Genomic DNA, 21,791 nt, shown 5'->3' on the forward strand with positions numbered 1-21,791 from the left:
CATTGGGTGCATTCATGAGCCATGAAAAGCATGGCTTTGATACTTTTATGGTCCATCAGTTGGTGCAACAATCCCCAGTTGGTGCATCTCATGGAGGAGATAAGAAGATTCATGGTCAGCCCAACGGGGAATTGATTGAAGTGAAAGTATAGTCTGCCATTGTGCACTCTGTGCAAACTTATGCTGATCCAAGAATCTGCTTCTTCTTTTTTATTCACTTCTCATTTTCAGTTATATGGATCTTGGAGAAGAGAATGTCACTCACGTAAATCTAAAATGGTGTGCTGTAGGACCCCTAGCCACAAGGAGCATGTACCCAGGCCTTATAGTCTTCCTTTCGGCTATTCTAGGCCTTGCAGATTGACATGGGCCTTTCACAGTTGAGGAGATTATTTGATTTGTGGAACCAATTAGCCCATAAACTCCTTCATATTGTCTGAGCAGAAAATAAAAATAGAAAATTAAACAGATTTGTGTGATTTCACATATATTATAAAGTCTCTTGTCATAATTTATTTATGAAAAATCTTGGGGTAGGCCACATATTCTCATGCATCATCACAATATCTACCCTCAGTATTCAATAACACCATCTTGGATCACAATTTTATATCCCATAAGCTTAAGCCTCTTCCATTTTGTAGTTAGCATATCTCACACAACACCTTTGTATAAAGAGTAAACAGCAAGGTTACAAAAACCAGATGCATAGTGTAATTCAGGTGCTTTCTTCAAGCTTTACAGCACACATCACCATCACAAACATATCCTTCTTTAGCCTTAGGACGATCCTTTGTCCCTTCATTGTTAATCAAAGCACATTTGGGGTGAAGATCAAAGTTACACAACTTACAGTTAAAAGACCAACCACTTCCTGTCTCCCTACACCCATCACAAACATATTCAAAGTGACGAATACGTATGAGTTCATGTTCAACATGGAGTTCACTCTTCACTTTCTCAGGCCACCCCTTTGCTTCTTCCTCTACCTGTTCTTCCAAATGCTTCAAATGCTCTTCAGTGAATGGAAAAGCATCAGCTCCATGAGCTTGTATGAGCTGCCGGGCTTTTGTGCTGAGTGTCTTGCCACTGGGGCTAATGGCTACTGCTGCAGGAATGCCTTGGATTTTGAATCTGCGGTGCAGGAATGTCTTCCTTGGATCACCAAACGGAAGGGCTAACCAAGGCATGCCTGAAAAGAATTCATCAAAGGAGGACTGATCACGATCACTTGAGATGAAGATGACTTCAAATGCATTGTCCTTTGCCTTAATATCATGATAAACTTTTATAAACTTAGGCATGAATGAACGACATGGCGGGCACCAATGAGCTGAGAAATAGAGCAGAATGTGTTTCCCAACAAGCTCAGACACGGGTACCTAATCAAAGATATAACAGAGATGCAATTATCAAGAAACTCAATGTATACAACTAGAGAACCTCTAATTAATGACCATAAAGAAATATGTGAATTTCAATGGATAGAATGGAAGATTATAGAGATCAGAAAATTTGAACCAACGAGAAAATTTGTACCTTGGAACCACTCTTTTCAATCACAAAGTCTGCGTCCTCATCAACCAAAAGTGACTCCAGAGTCTGTGCTTCGAGTTTTTCCTTCTCAATCTCAGCAAGCTCAGCAATCTTCTCTGCTGTAAATGGGTAGGCTTCAATGCCATACTCTTCAATGAGTTCAGTCGCATAGGGGCACATGATGGTCTTCCCATCTTGCCCAATTATAACTAGTCTGGGTATAGTGCCAAGCTCAAAGTAGCGAGTAAGTTTCTCGCATCTCCTGTCCTTAACTGGCAATGCCAACCCTGCTTTGAAGTGTTCTTCTTCATGGCCTAGAGATACTAACACAAGCTCAAAGTTCTCTCCGTTCTCCTTGAGTTTCTTATAGAACTTCAAAAGCGTCTGACTAAATTCTTTGCATGCCCTGTTACCATGAAGTGAGAAATACAGACCAACCATCTTTCCTTCAAGCTCAGATACAGAAACCTGTCGATACTAATGATCATCAGTTATCTCATTCATGTAAAAGAAAAGAATAACTCAAGATTAGATAAGAACAAGCAATGTAGAAGCATAGGCTGTACCTTATTCCCATCACTCGAAATCAAATAATCCCGAGAACTAGAAACCAAGAGAGAACTCAAGGACTGATTCTTCTCCTTAGTTGCTGCTTCTTCTTGTTCTTTCAAGAAATTGATCCTTTCCGCGGTGAATGGATAACCATCCACACCGTATTCCCTCAAAATTCTAGTCCCTTGATCAGTGGAAACCTTCCCATTGGCATCCAGAATGACAAGATTAGGAATCCCCTCAACTTTGAACAACTCTTTTAGGCGTCTTCGGGTCTCGAAATCATAAAATGGAACAGCAAGCCATGGCATTTCAGAGAAGTACCCCTTGAATGAATCGTCATTTCTATCAGAAGAGACAAACACAACTTCAAAGTCCCCTTTGGTCGACAGTTCCTGGTAGACCTCCAATAAAGAAGGAGTGAAATGGCGGCATGGACCGCACCATGAGGCAGAAAAATACAACCCCACAATCTTCCCTGTCAAAGTACTGATCTTAACCTATATTCATCAAAAATCACCAAGACCCAGAAAAAAAAATTAAAAAAAATCTCAATCTGGCTTTTCATATAACTAATGTCAAAATCAATTTTGGGATGAACCAGGTTTAACAAGGCAATTGCAAAGCATATGATCAACTGGGTTTTTTCTCTAATACAGTTAGATGAACGATTAAACGTGTTGTGTTATTCTCAGAAAGAATGCAAAAACTTTGGTTTGGTTTGGTTTTCTTCTCCATGAACATAAAGTAGAGAACTTGATCAGAGACAATTGTCAGGTCGTGAGTGATATACCTGGTGGCCGTTGTTGCGGACGAGGAAGTCCCTGTTATCGGAGGAGAGTAGCGAAAACATGTCGTGAGTGACGCCGTCAGCGTCGCCGTTAGCCATGGTTTTACTCAATATTCGGTCTCGGTGTGCTGTATTTGGTATAAGCTTTGCGGCTAAGCTTTCCGACTTTTTGAGGTTCGTGGAGACCTCTTAAGGGTGAATATTATATTAATAAACACACGCACATAGTTTGAGTCTGAGGCTTTTCTTTTCTTTGAAACTATTATTTTCAATCTCCATAAGATTTTGGGTTTTTCGTAGAAGAATGTGGTTGATGTAAGAAAAAAATAGTAATAAAATTTCATATTATAATTCGTGAGAGATACGATGATTATTAAAAATCAATTTTTTATTTAAGGATTTGAACTTAGAACTTACAATCTCTTATGATATCACCAATAATTATAATAGAAATTAAGGGGGTGTATTCAATTAGGATTTTAAATGATTTTGGTGGAATTAAAAAGTCTGGTGATATTCAATCAAAATTTTTAAAAAGTTTATAAAAGTCTGGTGACATTTAATTAAGACTTTTAAAAAGTCTATAGTATTCAATTAATACTTTTAGAGAGTTTACAAAAGTGACATGGTATTCAAAAAGTCATTAACTTTATTAAATGATAGGCTTTCATAGACTTTGTAGTGTAAATTATGTTATATCAAAGTCAATAATTTTCCAGCATTTCCCCTGCAAATTTAAAAGGATTTCAAATATTAAAAAACTATTAAAAAAGTTGTATTTTTTAAAAAAAGAGTGATGCTAAATCCCCTAATCTTATTTATTCACCCACCTCTTAATTTAATTTTTTTCTAATTACTATATCCCCTTATATTAAGGCCCCGTTTGGAATTGTGGTGGAGGACCCAAAAGCTGCTGTGGATGACAATTTTCAATCTCTTACAGCAGTTTTGGTGTTTGGTAAAAAAATAAAAAACTATTTTTTCTCACAATTCTCAACTCCCCACAACAAAAAAAGAAAGCAGGTTTCTAGGTACTGTTGAAAACTGCAGTGACTTACAACAACAATGAATATTTTATTTTACCCATAATACCCTCATTGATTTTCTATGATTTTTATTTGTTTATTTTAAATTAAAAAATATGTCCACTGTTAGTTATATTTTATATTGTGATAATTAATTATGATATTTTATTTATAGGATTAAAATTATAATATACCTAAAAAAATAATATAAAATTAGGATTAAATACTAAATTCCAATATTTTTTGGTATAGCATGAAGACCATATAATATTTCAATTGAACTACTAAATTTAAATGTAGTTTTTTAGATTAGGTCATAAATTTGTTGGCCCCTTTGATTTAAGCCTTTTTTATTTGACATTTTTATCCTTTGACCCACATATGATGAGTGTTAGTTAAAATTTATAAGATTTTAACAAAATTGCCCTTAAGGCTATATTATCTTAAAAATTTGTTAATGTAATATTAACTTCATATTTAGTTGTGACTGTACGACACTCACAACTTCAAATTTAATTGTGACTAAATGACAGTCACATCTAAGTTGTGACTTAATTAAATTTTTTTTAGAGAAATTATACTACAATATAGTATAAATAGAGGTCAAAACAATACTTTTACTCAAAATAATATATAATATAGTGGTGTGAGTTATCTCTTTCAATTTACCAAGACAGTCACAGTTAAGTTGTGACTTGATTGATTTATTTTTTTTTATTATACAATATAGTATAAATTAATATAATATTTGTGATGTAATATTTTTTTAATTTTTTTTATTGTAGTGGCATGTGATGTAATATTTGTAAATTCTAATACTTTTTACTTTATTAATTTGTTTGACTTTTCAACTAGTACCTAATCTAAAATGTTATTTAATTTTGGTACCTAAATTAAAAAGTTATTAAAATTTAGTAGTTAAAATCAATGGACCTAAAAAATAATAGGCATACTTATTTAATAATGTTGTTCTTAGAAAAATTAATGAGAATAAAAATTTGTAGTCAAAAATTTCAAAAACAAATTTCAAAAACATATTATTTTTACCAAACAAATAAGTGAAATGCACTTTCAGCATCATGTCCATTTTAGTAATTATACACAGTCACAACATTTTTATATTAACATTTACCAAACACTTTGATACTGTTTTTTGCACTCACAACACTTTTGAAAACATAGTTTATCAAACACTCAACTGCTTTAGCTGACTTTACTTCACAACTGTTTTACTTCACAGCTATTTTTTCTCACAGCAATACCAAACTGGCCCTAATTTTCTTTTTCTCTTATATTAATTGACTATTCATCCTGAGTTGGAACCAATAGTGTTGCCACAATGCAATGTAACAACAAGATATTTAAACCAATCACTTCACAATCTTTAAGTACGTACTCAACAAAATCACAAAATTATATATATTCATAATTTGAGAAATAATGTTACCACCACATCATATAATGTTCTCAACATGTCAATCAAATTAAACAAATTTTAACAACTCGTTAAAACACAATATTTGACAGTCTAACAACATAAAAACATAAAATTCATAACACTTATAATAAATTATGGAACAAATAATTTTAGTCCTTACAATTTTAGTCTCAACTTTTTATATTGTTTGTAATGTTAGGACAATTTATAACACATGCATCTCGGTCTTGAAGCTCATCCCCATTCCACTCACTTACAGAGGACAAAAAATTAAAAAACATATTGGAGAAATCATAAAAAAAAAATATATATATATATATCAAAGTTATTAGAAGTCTATAAAAATCCTTCAAAATCTACGAGAAAAGTCAGGGAAACTCTAAATAGAATTATGTCAAAGTGTATGTGGAGTTTATGAAAGTCATTAAAAATTCATCAACTCTACCAAAGTCAATGACTTTTAAAAACTCTACAAAAGTCCATTAAAATCCTAATTGAATACATCCCCATAAATTGCAAATTTGTGAACAAGACATCTATATGTATAGGAAATTTTCATAAAAAATCTCTTGATTAAGATTATGTAAAAAAATTTGTATGGTGCCCACTTCATTATAGTTTAATAGTTGGAGCCATCTATTATTTAAGGATAATTTTTTAAAAAAAAAATATTAGACAAATTGAAAATTATTAATCATCTAACTATAATAAAATTAAGATTTAAGAACAATATTTGTCAATAAACTCTTGTTTATCTAAATTTTGTAAAATTAATTTTTTAATAGAAACTTGAAAAATAAACCGTTTCACGGAGTAAATCTTACATGTAATTCCTTAGATTATATATTAATTAAGCCTTGCAATAATCAATTAATCATAGCATTTTTGTTATTATTAAATTACAAGGAAAGGGAGACGAAGACTTTGTGAGTTGTGAGTCGTGACTGTCGAGTATGAAACCACATTCTTTGAACCTCGGGAAAGGTCAAAGGTAGGTAGTAGTTGGAAGATTGAAGCTTCAGGGTTGGCCACTGAGCAGCGCAGGCCATGCCCAACTTATTATAACTTTATAAGCACATGTTGGCAGAGTGCAATTAATTATTAATTAAGATAATGTTTGGTTGTTAGACATTGACGTGGAATGAATGAAAATAAGGTATGAAAATTAGAAAAAGTGTTAAATGGTGAGGTAGACATAATTGATATTCAGTATGGAATCTAATGTTATCCATTCCTTCATTCTATTTATTAATTTTTTTCTGTAAAAGGAATCATCCATGAATCCTTCTGCAAGTGGTGAAAAAATGATAAAATTTACATTCAAATAACCCCACAAATCCAAAGTCTCATTCCACTCAAGGTTGATCCAATGTATCAAAAATGAGCCTAGATGATTAGAATCATAACTTAAATAATACAAACTAGTCCACTTTTAAATTCTTATGTTTAGCATTCAAACCCACAGTTTGTATTTATAACCACATATGCTTGTAAATTTGTAATATAGATAAATTAAATGATCACTTGCTTATCATAAAGCAGAGAGTTATCCGCTCACCAAATCACTTAGTAACAAATTCAATGATCGAAACAATTCATATTTTAGGATATCATTTAAAGATCATCATTGCATGCAAAAAATAGGTCAAATCGAAAATTGTTTAACTAGTGTATTACTATAAACATTATTTCAACTTTGTAGTGAGTGAGTGGTTAGATGAGCAAGTGATATATCATTACTGTATAAACTAAAATTGATCTAATTATAGCAAGTAAGTTTGTTTATTATTTATAAATATATATATATGGGTGTTTAGATCATTTATTTATTTTATTTGGAATGATGAATTCGAATTTTTTTGTTGTTGTTAAAAATGATAGAATTCGAACTTAAAATCTCATTATAGAAGAAATACCACTACATATATAAGTAGTTGGTATAAATTAATGTTTGAATCATCCATAAAGAAAGCAATTTGCCTATGGTCTTTGCAAAAGCCCAATTTCGAAGATTAAAGAAGTTGGGTAGACTCCGCCACCCACTTTTATTTTGTAATTAATAATATAATATTTTACATTCAACAACCATACACTGGGACAGAACAACGTAGCAACCCACTATATATATTAAAGCACCCATATGTAGTAGCCAAAAAAAAAAAAAAAGCACCCATATGTAATCATCTACATCACCTCAAGCGTATATATTTCTAAGCTTCTTAAGTAAAAGATTTACTCCGGCCCATCATAAGCAGTAAAGCAGACCCACTAGGAAAGATAACGAAAGCAAATTAATGAAGATCTTCACAAGACCCCAGTCTTATGCTTTAGATCACACAGAGTCTTGTTAACCTTTTGCGCAAGCATTTCCGTCACATACTTAACCATCTCTGGGCCTTTGGAGTCTTGTTCCTGCTTGGCATCATTTTTGGCTGCTTTTTCTTTGGGGTCTTGTTCCTGCTTGACAAACACACACAACTGCTGAATATATAATATATTGAGTTCGATCATCCAAAATATAAATTCTGGCCTATCCAAATCTAAAGCCTAAGCAAAGAGAGCAACTGAAGAAATTAATTAACGAGCTTTTGTTTTGCCTGAAGCTCAACTCTTTTTATTGTACGTTATCTTTCAATTGGAATAGCTCTACCAGTGTGACCATGCAGAGACCCAATGGTTAACTATACTTTTCCTTTCTAGTCTATATATAGTTCAAAAACCAATCCCGAGAAGAAATAGACAAGAACACCCGGCCAACCCAATCAGATAATTAAAGAGCAAAAAAGGTTACCTGATCAGCGTTGTGGAGGATAAGAGAGTCCGTCTTTAAAGAAAGGTCGCTAATATTGATCAGCTGCATAACGTTATCTTTACCACTTGACATGGGCGACCCGTTTTCCGACCCGTTAAGCTCGTCGGAGAAGGAGCTGGAAACACTAGACTGCTGGGACAACAAAGAGTCGGTCGGAACAAGCTCCGTAGACAGAGCCTCCACCTCCACCACTCCCACCAACCACAAAACCCAATCCTGTGTGGATGACCGAAACGGTTCGTCGTGGGTGACGGAGTTCCTCCACGGTGGCAGCCAACTGTTAGCCCGCAAGTGCATTCCGGACCACGTCCTCAGCTTCATCTGACACCCGTCGACTCGGATGGGTTCCCACTCGATCTTCGAGTCGGAGATGTTGTCGGCGGCGCCGTCGGTTTGGAGCACCTTTTGCCCGGTCATGCCCAAGAGAAAGGGCAGGTCGGTGGCGGTGAGGTAGAGCCCGTGACAACTCTTGAGGCGTACCACGTGGGGTTTATTCTCGACCAGCTCGACCCTCCATCGGGCTTTTCTGGAATTCCCGTTGTGGCTCTGGCGCACGGTCTGCTGGTCGGCGTCGGCGACCAGGTACTTGTCATGGTGGCTTCGGAGTGTCACCACCTTGGCTTTGTTGAACAAGTCCATGAGCTAGACTCAGTTTGCTTAATGTTATGGTGTTTGTTAATTTGTTTATGTGAAGAAGATATGTGATATCCCTTTCTTCCAGGTCGCCCATATTTATTGTGTCCAAGAAATGGCCATGGGGGATCGCCTGATTGGCTCTGTCTCTCACTGTACCAATTGACTGACTGAAGAATTCCTGTGTACCACTCACAGCAGCTCATAGTGCTACACCGGTCCTACTCCAGTCCCACGTAGTCGCTGCATGCTTTGCATGCATCAGCATGCAAGTCAATCACAAGTCGCGCATTTTTGTTCTCCCCGACAAATAAATCACAACCGTTCCAATTTGGATCGACGGACTGAAAAGAGTTTATAAAATGGTAAACCAAGCATGGACATGTGTCCAGTCTTTTAAAGAAAAAGCCTCCTTCCTTTCACTCTCCTCTTCTCTCCCTCCTCTCGGCTCTCGCATCACCAGAAGGTCCAAAACCCATTTTAGTCCGGCCCCTCTCTCTTTCTTCACGCTCTTTTTAAGAATCCTATAAGCTTTTTTCTTCTTTGATAGATATCAAACTTCGTTCAGTCATTTTCTTAATCCACTTTGTGGTGACTGCTCAAAGTGCTCATTATAAAGTTAACAATAATTAAAAATAGTAGTGGTAATTAGTGTCTCCATTCATTCATTGAAATTCATCATCTAAAAAGAATATCAAAATAACAATGAATCGTTTTTTTTTTAAACATCTAAATTGAATGGAGAAGATTATCATATAGTCCTTTGCCATTACACAAAAATGATACATATATTTATAAAATAGACCGTTCAAGGAAAAAGGGAAAATGCTAAGGGTTCATTTGGTACTCTATTTAAAAACCATTTTATGTATTTAAAAATACAAAATTGTTTTTAAATTTTAAAAATGTGTTTGGTAGACTATTTTTGAAAATGAGTATTTGAAAAAATTTCAAAAACAACTCCTTTTCCAAAAATGATTAAACATTGTTTTTCAAAGTTTTTTTTTTTTTTTCTTTCACACGTCTTCTTTGACTCACCACCTATACTCTGCTTTATCTCCCTCTATGTGCAGAGCACAAACCCACACCATAGATAAAGAGAGAGAAATGGAGAGAGAGAGAGAGGAATTAAGTTTCAGATTTCATAAGAGTTTCAAATCCAGAGGCAATTAAGCAAAACCAATTTCTGTTTGGTTGTTGAGAAAGCCATAGAAAACTTGCCAGTTGCCACCCATGGTCGTTCTGCTTTGTTTTGTTTAGGATTAATGAGATTTTTTCATCAGCTTTGTGCTTGATTAAGTGGATAACATAAATCATCAATTTACTTGTTATTTTATACCAAACAGATATTTAAATTATAAAAATTGTTCCTCAAAATTCATATTTTCAAAATAAATCATAGTTTTTAAAAATATCTTTTGAATTAGATACCAAACGGGGCCTAAGAGTCCCAAATTTTTTTTTCTAACTTTTATTTTTCACTTTATGTGTCATTACCTTACTAGACATGACATTTCCCTTTATTTTTTATTTTTTAGTGTTCAATATATAAATACCATGTAAGTTGGAAAATAGAGCTGAAATCTCTAGCAGTACTTAATAAAAAACATCATTGAGTGCTTTCCTACTTCTAACAACCTCTTTGTTCAGTCTCTTTAATTTTTCTCTTTTTAAATGCAATAATTTCTCCACCGTGGGGGATGCTCAATATAAAGTTAACAATAATGAAAAATAATGGTACTGGGAAGTCCTCCAGTCCTTGCAATTCATTTTTTACGAGTCTACAAGTGTGAACATTGGAATAACGTACAATGACTTTTGAAGTTCACAAGTCCTTTTATTAACCAACTAATTAACATGTGAATAGTATTTCTCTCTATAATTTTGGAGAGATTTTAAATTCAAATCCCCTCAACTAATATTATAAATATATTAATCCTTAACTGATTATAGAAGAAATACCACTAAATATATAAGTAGTTGGTATGAATGTTTGAATCATTAAGCCCATAAGAAAGCAATTTGCCTGTGGTCTTTGCTAAAGCCCAATTTCGAAGATTAAAGAAGTTAGGCACGACTTACTCCACTTTTATTTTGTAATAATATAATATTACATTCAACAACCAGAACAACACAGCAACGCACTATATTAAAGCACCATATGTAATCATCTACATCACCTCAAGGCTGAAGCATATTTCTAAGCTTCTTAAGCAGTAAAGCAGACCCACAAGGAAAAATTAATAACGAAAGCAAATGAAGATTAGAAATTAGAATAACCCGGTCTTTTGCTTTAAATCACACAGAGACTTGTTAAGCTTTTTCCCAAACACTCCCGTCAGAGCCGTCACATGCTTCTTGGCATCGTTAATTGTGATTGCTTTTTCTTGGGAATCTTGTTCCTGCTTGGCATCACTTTTGGTTTTGGCTGGGTTTTCTTTGGGGTCTTGTTCCTCCTCAAATTTAGCTTGTATCTCTTTCAGTCGCTCTTGAGTGAAAGGATAAGCATGAGCCCCATGTTTGGTGACGAGATCTCTTGCCTCTTTTGTGACTGTTTGACCACTAGGACCAATGGCTACAAGCATGGGGATGTCTTTCACCTTTAATGTGTGGCTCAAGGATGCCTTTCTTGAGTCACCAAAGGGCAGAGCAAGCCATGGCATTCCAGATAAAAACTCATCAAAAGAGGCTTGGTCCCTGTCACTAGAGATGAAAATAACTTCAAATGCATCATCTTTTGCCTTAATCTTGTGGTAGGTTTCGATAAGTATTGGTAGAAAGGCATGGCTTGAAGGGACCCAATGAGCTGAGAAATAAAGGAGGATGTTCTTCCCCACTAGACCAGACACAGGAATCTGAAAATTCACAAATAATTAATATGGCAAATGTCATTGACTAATTTCACATGCATATTACCACACGTACATGCAGACACAAAAACAGTCAGACGCTGAGAAATCAAAATGAAGTATATATTACCTTGGTTCCACCTTTGCCAATGAGAAAATTTCGATCCCCGGAGATCAAAATTGACTCCAGGGTTTGATTTTTCTCTCTCTCTTCTTCTATCTGAATGAGCTCTGCAAATTTCTCTGGGGTGAAGGGGTAAGCCAGAGTCCCATGGTCTTCAATGGCTTCCGCAACGTTGGTATGAAGAGTATTACCATCTGCCCCAATAATAACCAAAGAGGGAAAAATTTTGACATCAAAATTCTTAGCCGACTTCTGACAGCTTTCGTCGTCGAGGGGCAATGCAAACCAAGGCATCTTCGCAAAATCTTGCCTGAAAAATTCTTCATTATTACCAAGTGGCATCAGCACAATCTCAAAGCTTTCTCCCTTTGCTTTGAGCTTCTCATAAACCTCCACAAGTTTGGGAGTGAATTCTATGCATGGTCTGTGTGAAGACAATGAGAAATAGAGACCCACTATCTTAGCTTCAACTTGAGAGACAGGCACCTAATTAATTAGTTCATGCGCACATAATTAATTAGGATTACAAAATATGAGACTAGTAAGTTGGTAGCATAAACAATTAAGCAGTGGTAATATTGAAACTTAATTACCTTTTTCCCATCATATGAAATTACAAAATCACGTAAGGGGGAGACCAGGATGGTTTTCAACCGTTCCCTTCTGGCTTTTAGATCTTTTAGTTCTTTTAGTTCTTTTATCCTTTCTGGTGTAAAAGGGTAGGCATCAGCTCCATACTCCTGAATAATCTCAACTCCATTTGCACCCAGAACTTTCCCATCTTCATCATAGATCACAAGCAAGGGTACCTCATCTTTGGCAATCTCTTCCTTTTTGAGATCAGAAAACTGAACAGCAAGCCATGGCATCTTAGGGAAGTGCGCATTGAATGACTCCTCATCTTCATCAGCTGAGAAAAAGACGATCTCAAAATCTCCTTTCGGAGAGAGTTCATTGTAGACCTCCACTAAAACTCGCATGAAGTCTTCACATGGAGGGCTCTGTGATGCAGACGAATAAATCCCAAGCTTCTTCCCCTTCAAGCTTTCAACCTTAATCTGCACATCCACAATTTAACACATATATGATTTCTCACTCAAATTATCCTCATAATTCTTACGGGCTCTTAAAATATGATTACCAATTAATGTTATGATACATCCTAATTGATCCGGAAAAATTATTAGGTGTATCCATCCACATCCACCAACAATGAATTTCAATAATAAGAACAGTTGATACCTGATCACCATTAATGTTGCGGACAAGAAAGTTGGTCTTTAAAGAAGGGTCGCTATTGATCGGCTCCCTAACATTATTTTTGGCTACTTTTTCTTCGGGGTCTTGTTCCTGCTTGACAAACACACACAAATGTTGAATTGAGTTCATCAAAAATATAAATTCTGGCCTATCCAAATCTAAAGCCTCAGCAAAGAGAGCAATTGAAGAAATTAATTAGCTTTTCTTTTGCCTGAAGGTCAACCTCCTTGTATTGTTGTCTTTCGATTGGAATACCTCTACCAGTGTGACCAGAGACCCAATCCCGAGAAGAAATAAATCGACAAGAATAACACCCTCCAATCAGATAATTAAAGAGCCAAAAAAGTTACCTGATCAGCGTTGTTGAGGATAAGAGAGTCCGTCTTTAAAGAAAGGTCGCTAGCGCTATTGATCAGCTCCTTAACGTTATCTTTACCACTTGACATGGGCGACCCGTGTTCCGACCCGTTAAGCTCGTCGGAGAAGGAGCTGGAAACACTGGACTGCTGGGACAACAAAGAGTCGGTAGGAACAAGCTCCGTAGACGGAGCCTCCCCCTCCACCTCCACCACTCCAACCAACCACAAAATCCAATCCTGTGTGGATGACCTAAGCGGTTCGTCGTGGGTGACGGAGTTCCTCCACGGTGGCAGCCCAGTGTTAGCCCGCAAGTACATTCCGGACCACGTCCTCAGCTTCATCTGACACCCATCGACTCTGATGGGTTCCCACTCGATCTTCAAGTCGGAGATGTTGTCGGCGGCGCCGTCAGTTTGGAGCACCTTTTGCCCGGTCATGCCCAAGAGAAAGGGCAGGTCCATGGCGGTGAGGTAGAGCCCGTGACAGCTCTTGAGGCGTACCACGTGGGCTTTGTTCTCGACCAACTCGACCCTCCATCGGGCTTTTCTGGAGGTCCCGTCGTTGCTCTGGCGCACGGTCTTCTGGTCGGCGTCGGCGACCAGGTACTTGTCATGGTGGCTTCGGAGCGTCACCACCTTGGCTTTGTTGAACAAGTCCATGAGCTAGACTCAATTTGCTTAATGTTATGGTGTTTGTTAATTTGTTTATGTGAAGAAGATATGTGATATCGGTTTCTTCCAGGTCGCCCATATTTATTGTGTCCAAGAAATGGCCATGGGGGGATCGCCTGATTGGGCTCTGGCTCTCACTGTACCAATTGACTGACTGAAGAATTCCTGTGTACCACTCACAGCAGCTCTCATAGTGCTACACCGGTCCTACTCCAGGCCCACGTAGTCGCTGCTTTGCATGCATCAGCATGCATGCCTCAGCATGCAAGTCAATCACAAGTCGCGCATCTTTGTTCTCCTCGACAAATAAATCACAGCCGTTGGATTGGACGGACTGAAAAGGATTTAAAAAATGGTAAACCAACCATTGACACGTGTTCATTCTTTAAACAAAAAGCCTCATTCCTTTTCACTCTCCTTCTCTCCCTTCTCACCCATCACCAGAAGGTCCAAATTAAACCCATTTTCTTCCCCCCTCTCTTTCTTCACTCTCTTTTTAAGAATCCATTAAGCTTTTTTCTTCTTGATAGATATAAAAATTCGTTCTGTCATTTTCTTTGTGGTGACTGCTCAATACAAAGTTAACAATAATGAAAAATAGTAGTAATAGTTGGTGTCTACATTCCTTGAAATTCATTATCTAGAAGTCTATAGAAAATGAGTCATTTTGTTGGAAACATTCAGAGAAAATTATTATACCGGGCCTACCGGCCCTTTGCGAGCTTTGCACAAAAATGACACATATATAAAGAGTGCTGCTATTTGCACACTCATAAATTTCTTTTTGCACACCTTTTTCTCACTTTTTCTCACTTCACACCCCCACACTCCTCCCACAATTAACATTTCTCATATACACACCCCTCCCAATTACCAAAATATCCCAACTTATACACACCCCTCCCAAAACCCAGACAACACACACCCCACCCCGACACCTCCCTCAGCCACCCCCACCGTCGGCAAGGTCGCCGGCGGGGTTGCCGGCGGCTCAACCCTTCCCTTCTCTTCTCTCTCTCCCCATCTCCTTTCCTTTTTCTCCTTCCATTTCTCTTCTTCCCTCTGCCATCGCCCTCCCCTCCCCCTGCCACACCCCCACAGCCCACCCCCACAGACCACAAACTTCCATACACAACCCACCCCCTCCCTCGCTCCTCCCCCCACCCAACTTGCACACATGCATGCAGAGCCGCCAAGACCACGCCGACCACCTAACCTACCCAGCTCGCCGGAGAAGAAAAAACAAAATTGGAGCGGGTTCGGTGGACCAGTGCCGAACTCGGTGGTTTCGTTCGGTAGGTACCCACCGAACAATCCTATTCTATTCGGCGGGTACCTGTCGAACGAAACCACCGGGTTCGGCACTGGTCCGCCGAACCCGCTGCAAATTTTTTTTTTTTTTTGGTTGTCTGCTTGGGTGAGAGAGAGAGAGAGAGAGAGAGAGAGAGAGAGAGAGAGAGAGGGTGGAGGGTGGAGGGTGGAGGGTGGGGGGTGGGCTTCGACGGTGAAGAAGAAAAAAAAGGATGGAGATGGGAAGATGGGGTGTGTACGGGGGAGGGGGGGAGATGGGGATGGGGGTGTGTGGGTGAGGGGAGGGCCAAATGGTCTTTTTTTTTTAGTTTTTTTTTTTTTTTTTAGAAAGAGTGTGCAAAAAGAAATTTAAGGGTGTGCAAATAGCAGCCCTCTATATAAATCATAAAATAGTCCATTTAAGGAAAATAAAATCAATGAGTGCTTTTCCACTCACAATTTTTTTTTTAAATAACCTCTCTGGTCAATCTCTTTAATTTTTTACTCTTTTTAAATGCAATCATTTATCCTATAAATATAAAATTTTCCACTTTGTGGGGGCTGCTCAATATAAATTAGCTATAACAATAATGAAAAATAATGGTACTAGCAAGTCCTCCCGGCCAGTCCTTGCAATTCATTATTTATAAGTGTACTAGTGTGAACATTGATCTAATTCATTATTTATTAGTTAACAATAAATTAGCTGTCACAGAGAAGTTTCTCTCAACTAAAATTTATCTAATTATAGCAAGTAAGTTTGTTTATTATTTATAAATATATAATGGGGAGAGAAACTTCCCAGCAATAAGAATATGTCTGATTTATTCAATAACTTGATGATACCTATATTTTTATACTTCATTGCATAACATTCTTTTTAATTGCAAGACATAATATATTTCTTGGGATGCCAAATCAGATTCTATTCCTATTATAGGTAAGTTTTTATAATAATGGGTGTTTAGATCATTTATTTATTTTACTTGGAATGATGAATTCGAACTTTTTGTTGTTGTTATAAATGATAAAATTCGAACTTAAAATCTCATTATAGAAGAAATACCACTAAATGTATAAGTAGTTGGTATAAATTAATGTTTGAATCATTAAGCCCATAAAGAAAGCAATTTGCCTATGGTCTTTGCAAAAGCCCAATTTCGAAGATTAAAGAAGCTGGGTATGACTTCGCCACCCTCACTTTTAATTATTGTGTAATTAATTATGAGCAAATTATCCGTAAGTACCTCAATTATATACTGACTTTCAACTTAATATCTCAATTTTGAAAACTTGACAAAAAGTACCTAAATTTTCATTTTGTGTCAAAATAGTACCTCCGTTAGTTTTTTTGTCAAATAAACCGTTATCTGCTGACGTGACAGGGGTATTTTTGTCTTTTTTCCCACATTTAAAAGATAATAATATTCTTAAAAGAGCAAATTACAATTTAGTACCTTAACTATACATTGACTTTCAACTTAGTACTCCAATTTTGAAACCTGACAAAAAAGTACCTTAATTTTTATTTTGTGTCAAAATAGTATCTCCGTTAGTTTTTCTGTTAAATGAACCATTATCTATTGACGTGGCAGGGGTATTTTCATTTTTTTCCTCACATTTAAAAGATAATAATATTTTTAAAAAATTTTGAATAAAAAAAAAATCGTAAAAAATAAAAACTTTTAAAAATTTAAAAAAAATTTGGGGGATGGGTAGGGAGGGTCGGGGTTGGGTAAGGGGGGTGAGGGAGGGTTGGGTGGGGGCGGGAAGGGGAGAGGATGGGTGGGGGAGGGCTGGGGGAAGGGGGTGCAACATGGTTGGGGCTGGGGGGGAGGGGGTGCGATGAGACTGGGGTGGGGGGAGAGGGTGGGTCGGGCAGGGAAAGGGGCTGGGGTAAGGGCTAGCTGGGTGGGGGAGGGGAGGGGATGGGAGAGGGACGGGGCTGGAGCTGGGGCTGAGAAGTGATGCTGCATGGGGCAAGGCTGGGGAAAGGGGAATGGGAAGGTTTTTATTTTAAGAAATTTTTTTATTAAAAAGTTTTTTAAAATATTATTATCTTTTAAATGTGGGGAAAAAGACAAAAATACCTCTACCACGTCAGCAAATAACGGTTCATTTGACAGAAAAACTAACGGAGATACTATTTTGACACAAAATGAAAGTTGTGGTACTTTTTTGTCAGGTTTTCAAAGTTGGGGTACTAAGTTGAAAGTCAGTGTATAGTTAAAGTATTAAATTGTAATTTACTCTTTTAAAAAAATTATTATCTTTTAAATGTGAAAAAAAAGACGAAAATACCCCAGCCACATCAGCAGATAACGATTTATTTGACAAAAAAACTAATGGAGGTACTATTTTGACACAAATGGAAAATTGAGATACTTTTTGTCAAGTTTTCAAAATTGAGGTACTAAGTTAAAAGTCAGTGTATAATTGAGATACTTACGGATAATTTTCTCATTAATTATTAATATAATATATGTAAACTATTCAAAACCCCCTAATTAGAGTTTAGTTATTTCAAAACCTCCACCCTTATTAAAAATAATTCAAAACCCCCTATTAGTCATTTAGGCTTAATTATCGATTTACCACCCAAAATTGTAACTCATTCCCACTTTACCACCTGAAAGTTTTTTTGTCCCAGATTACCACCTATAACTTACATTCGTGTCCCATTTTACCTTGTTCCGTCAACAATTCCGTTAATGCTGACGTGGCGCGCTGGATGTGCGCCACGTGTCACAATTTTTTTGTATTTTTTGATTTTTTTGATTTTTCTATTTTTATAAACTTTGAAAATTAATTAAAAATAGCTCCGAACTTAGAAAAATACACGGAAAATTCCTACCGACTTGTCTTAACTAGTACTAATTTACTATGGGGTCAAAATGCCAATTTTCCCTCTAAAAATTTCCAAAAAATTTGGAAAGTCCAAATTTATTTCTAGAAAATTAAAATACTCTAGACTCTTTGAAAATTCATAGAATAATCTCCCGAACTCCAAAAAATATGAGGTCTGCACCGTTAGTCTTCTAAAAACTAACAATACCTTTCTCGTGAACACTTGCTACCCAAAAGACCTCTCGGTCTTAGAGAAAAATAAAATTCCCTATAAAATAAATTCTAGAAAAATTCTAAAATTTCTGTAAAGTCTCGAAATAATTCTCTAAAACAAGCTTTTGGTAATTTTTCAAAATATTTTTGAGAATTTGTCCAAGAGTTTACGAAAATTCTAGAATTTATTTAATAGAGGAAAATTTATTTTAATTTTTTAGAAATAAATTTGGACTTTCTAATTTTTTTGAAAATTTTTAGAGGGTAAATTGGTAATTTAACCTTATATTAAATTAGTGCTAGTCAAGATGAGTCCGTAGGAATTTTTCGTGTATTTTTCTGATTTCGGAGCTATTTTTAATTAATTTTCAAAGTTTATAAAAATAAAAAAATGTGAAGAAAAAAAAAAATGTGACACGTGGCGCACATCTAGCGCGCCACGTCAGCATTAACGGCCAGATCGTCAGCATTAACGGAATTGTTGACGGAACAAGGTAAAATGGGACACGGATGTAAGTTACAGGTGGTAATCTGGGACAAAAAAACTTTCAGGTGGTAAAGTGGGAATGAGTTACAGTTTTGGGTGGTAAATGAATAATTAAGCCTAGTCATTTAAACTCTCCCAAAACCCCCTGGTCAACTAACATCCACTTATGTTTGACCCACATTTTTTTAAATATTCCTATTATAACCATGTTATTCAAATCAGTTTTTTTTTTTTTTAATTTCTCTCATCCTCATCCTCACGCTCTCTCTCTCTCTCTCTTTCATTCCCGCACCTTCTCTGTTCTATCTCCTCCACGCGCGGCTGTCGTCGGCGCGTGTGGTGTCGTCCGGCAACGGTTGCCAGCAAGACCACCACCATCAGCTTCGTCTTTCTCCCTCTGTCATCACTCGCCCCGAATCAAGCCCAAACAGCCCAGATCGCCGCGACTACGATCGGTGGTGCTCGCCGGCGATCTGCCTTTTTCGACGGAGTTGGAATGCCGGACCACCCAAGTCTTCTTCCTCTCGACGTCCTGAGCACGATGGTATGCTCGGATTCTCCATCCGATCAGCCACGGCGGCAGATCGATGCCACAAAGGCCGCGGCTTCTCCGCCGGCGATCTGCCTTTTTCGGCGGAGTTGGAATGCCAAACCACCCAAGCCTTCTTCCTCTCGACGTCCTGAGTACGATGGTGTGCTCGGATTTTCCATCTGATCAACCACGGCGGCAGATCGAAGCCACAAAGGCCGCGGCTTCTCCGCCGGCGATCTGGCTTTTCCGACAGCCATTTCCGTCGAGTCAGGTACTAATATTCTTCTCCTCATTGTACTCTTCAATACTATGTGTTTGGATTAGACCAATTGCTGATGAATCAAAAAACCCCAAATCGAACCTCATTGTGTGTTGTTGTAACTGTGTATAGGGAACTTTAAGCCTACATTTATTGATTAAACAGTTTCAGTTCGTGAAACAGTTTCAGCTCGTGAAACAGTTTCAGCTCATGAAACAGTTTCAGCTCGTGAAACATGAGTTTTAAATGAATTTTGAATGCAATTATGGTTCTGAAATATGATGAATCAAATTTGCAGGTAGAAACAGATCGAGGCAGTGGCGACTGTCGTGTACTCGTCGCGCGTGAGATGATCGGACGACGTTGTATTGTTGGCTACTCCTCTCATCTCAATGGCTTATTGTATTTTTATTGTATTTTTTTTTATAAGGTTACTGTGTTCTTTTTAGTGAAACGGAATTCAGTAAAGGTGTAACTGTTTTAGTGAAGTGTAATTGTTTTAGTAAAGGTGTAATTGTTTTTTAATTAAGGTGTAATTGTATTTTAGTCGAGGTGTAATTGTTTCATCACTTAATTCAGTTTCAGTAAGTGAATTCATAACTGAATTCTTCAATTTAGTGTAACTGAATTCCTGAAATTCAGTTTCAGTATAATTGAATTCTTGAAATTCAGTTTCAGTGTAACTGAATTTTTGAAATTCAGTTTCAGTGTAACTGAATTTTTGAAATTCAGTTTTAGTGTAATGAAATTCAATTTCAGTGTTTGATTTTAGTTTTAATGAAATATTGAGTTTTAGCAAAAACTTCAATTCCAAAAAAAAAAAAAAAAAAAAAAAACAGTTTCACCAAAATACAGTTACAGTAACGTCAGCATGTGTCAGCATGCGTCAGCGCGCGTCAGCATGCGTCAGCGCGCGTCAGAAGGGTAATTTAGGATTATAAGTTTTAGGGAGTTTAGAAAGAGTTTCTAGATGGGTGGGGGTTTAGACAAATTTTTTTGGTGAGTAGGGTGTTTAAAATTAGGCACTAATATAATATTACATTCAACAACCATAGACTGGGACAGAGTCACAGTACAACATAGCAACCCACTATATTGAAGCACCCATATGTAGTGGCCAAAAAAAAAACAAAAACACCCATATGTAATCATCTACATCACCTCAAAGGCTCAAGTATATATATTTCTAAGCTTCTTAAGAAAAAGATATACTCCCATCATAAGCAGTAAAGCAGACCCACTAGGAAAAATAACGAAAGCAAATGAAGATCTTCACAAGACCCCAGTCTTATGCTTTAGATCACACAGAGTCTTGTTAACCTTTTTCGCAAGCATTTCCGTCACATACTTAACCATATCTCTGGGCCTTTGGAGTCTTGTTCCTCCTTGGCATCATTTATCCTATAAATATAAAATTTTCCACATTGTGGGGGCTGCTCAATATAAAGTTAACAATAATGAAAAATAATGGTACTAGCAAATCCTTCCAGTCCTTGCAATTCATTATTTATAAGTCTACGAGTGTGAACATTGGAATAACAATGACTTTATATCATAGTTCAAAATCTTTTTACTAATCAACCAGCTTGTGATTTAATGATATTTTTCTCTACAATTTTGGAGAAATTTTAAGTTTAAATCCTCTCAACTAATATTGAAAATATATTAATCCTCTCATCCCACTCATAACTTTTTTGTTGGTGTGTACACTCACCAACCTCATTATTCAAAATTTCTTTAAATTTTTCATTTATCTCTTCAGCAACTGTTTTTTGGTTGGTAATTACATTGGAGTTGACTGGATGACAATAGTGTCACTCTAAGTCTCTAACATGACTTGTTTGGGAAGATAAAAACGAAAGAGAAGGAATATACATGTCGGCCCCCATAAAGATATATGAGTTTTTTTTTTTAGAAGTCCATTATAGAAAATATGTGTTTTTAAGATCCATTATCAAAAAGCAAGTCACAATGCAATCAATTTTAATGAAAACACCTGCAAAAATGTGTTGGACCCCTAGCCTTTTTTTTTTTTTTTTTTCTTCACTTCAGGAGAATTTGTCATTGTCCTACGGTGGCAATTCTCACTACACAACAACACCCAAAGACAACA

The 21,791-nt window shown here is 36.6% G+C and overlaps 2 protein-coding genes across 2 annotated transcripts; both read right to left on the minus strand.

Annotated features, from left to right (window-relative positions):
- Positions 1-488: 488 nt before the first annotated feature.
- On the minus strand, positions 489-3,097 carry LOC147294967 (putative nucleoredoxin 1). The gene is made up of 4 exons (XM_086231521.1): positions 2,882-3,097; positions 2,103-2,588; positions 1,540-2,004; positions 489-1,382 (listed from the first exon to the last, which is right to left on the minus strand). The coding sequence occupies exons 1-4, from the start codon at positions 2,975-2,977 to the stop codon at positions 732-734; spliced, it is 1,698 nt and encodes a 565-aa protein (XP_086087647.1). The 5' UTR covers positions 2,978-3,097; the 3' UTR covers positions 489-731.
- A 4,270-nt stretch (positions 3,098-7,367) lies between these two features.
- Positions 7,368-14,159, minus strand: LOC147294968 (uncharacterized). Its single transcript, XM_086231227.1, has 7 exons — positions 13,370-14,159; positions 13,002-13,109; positions 12,353-12,817; positions 11,766-12,245; positions 11,063-11,641; positions 8,133-8,795; positions 7,368-7,798 (listed from the first exon to the last, which is right to left on the minus strand). Exons 1-7 carry the CDS (start codon positions 14,036-14,038, stop codon positions 7,646-7,648), a joined length of 3,117 nt encoding a protein of 1,038 aa, XP_086087353.1. The 5' UTR covers positions 14,039-14,159; the 3' UTR covers positions 7,368-7,645.
- Positions 14,160-21,791: the final 7,632 nt, after the last annotated feature.

This window comes from Dryas octopetala, chromosome 2, assembly GCF_963921425.1.
Source record: "Dryas octopetala chromosome 2, drDryOcto1.1, whole genome shotgun sequence".
NCBI classification, from domain to species: Eukaryota; Viridiplantae; Streptophyta; class Magnoliopsida; order Rosales; family Rosaceae; genus Dryas; species Dryas octopetala.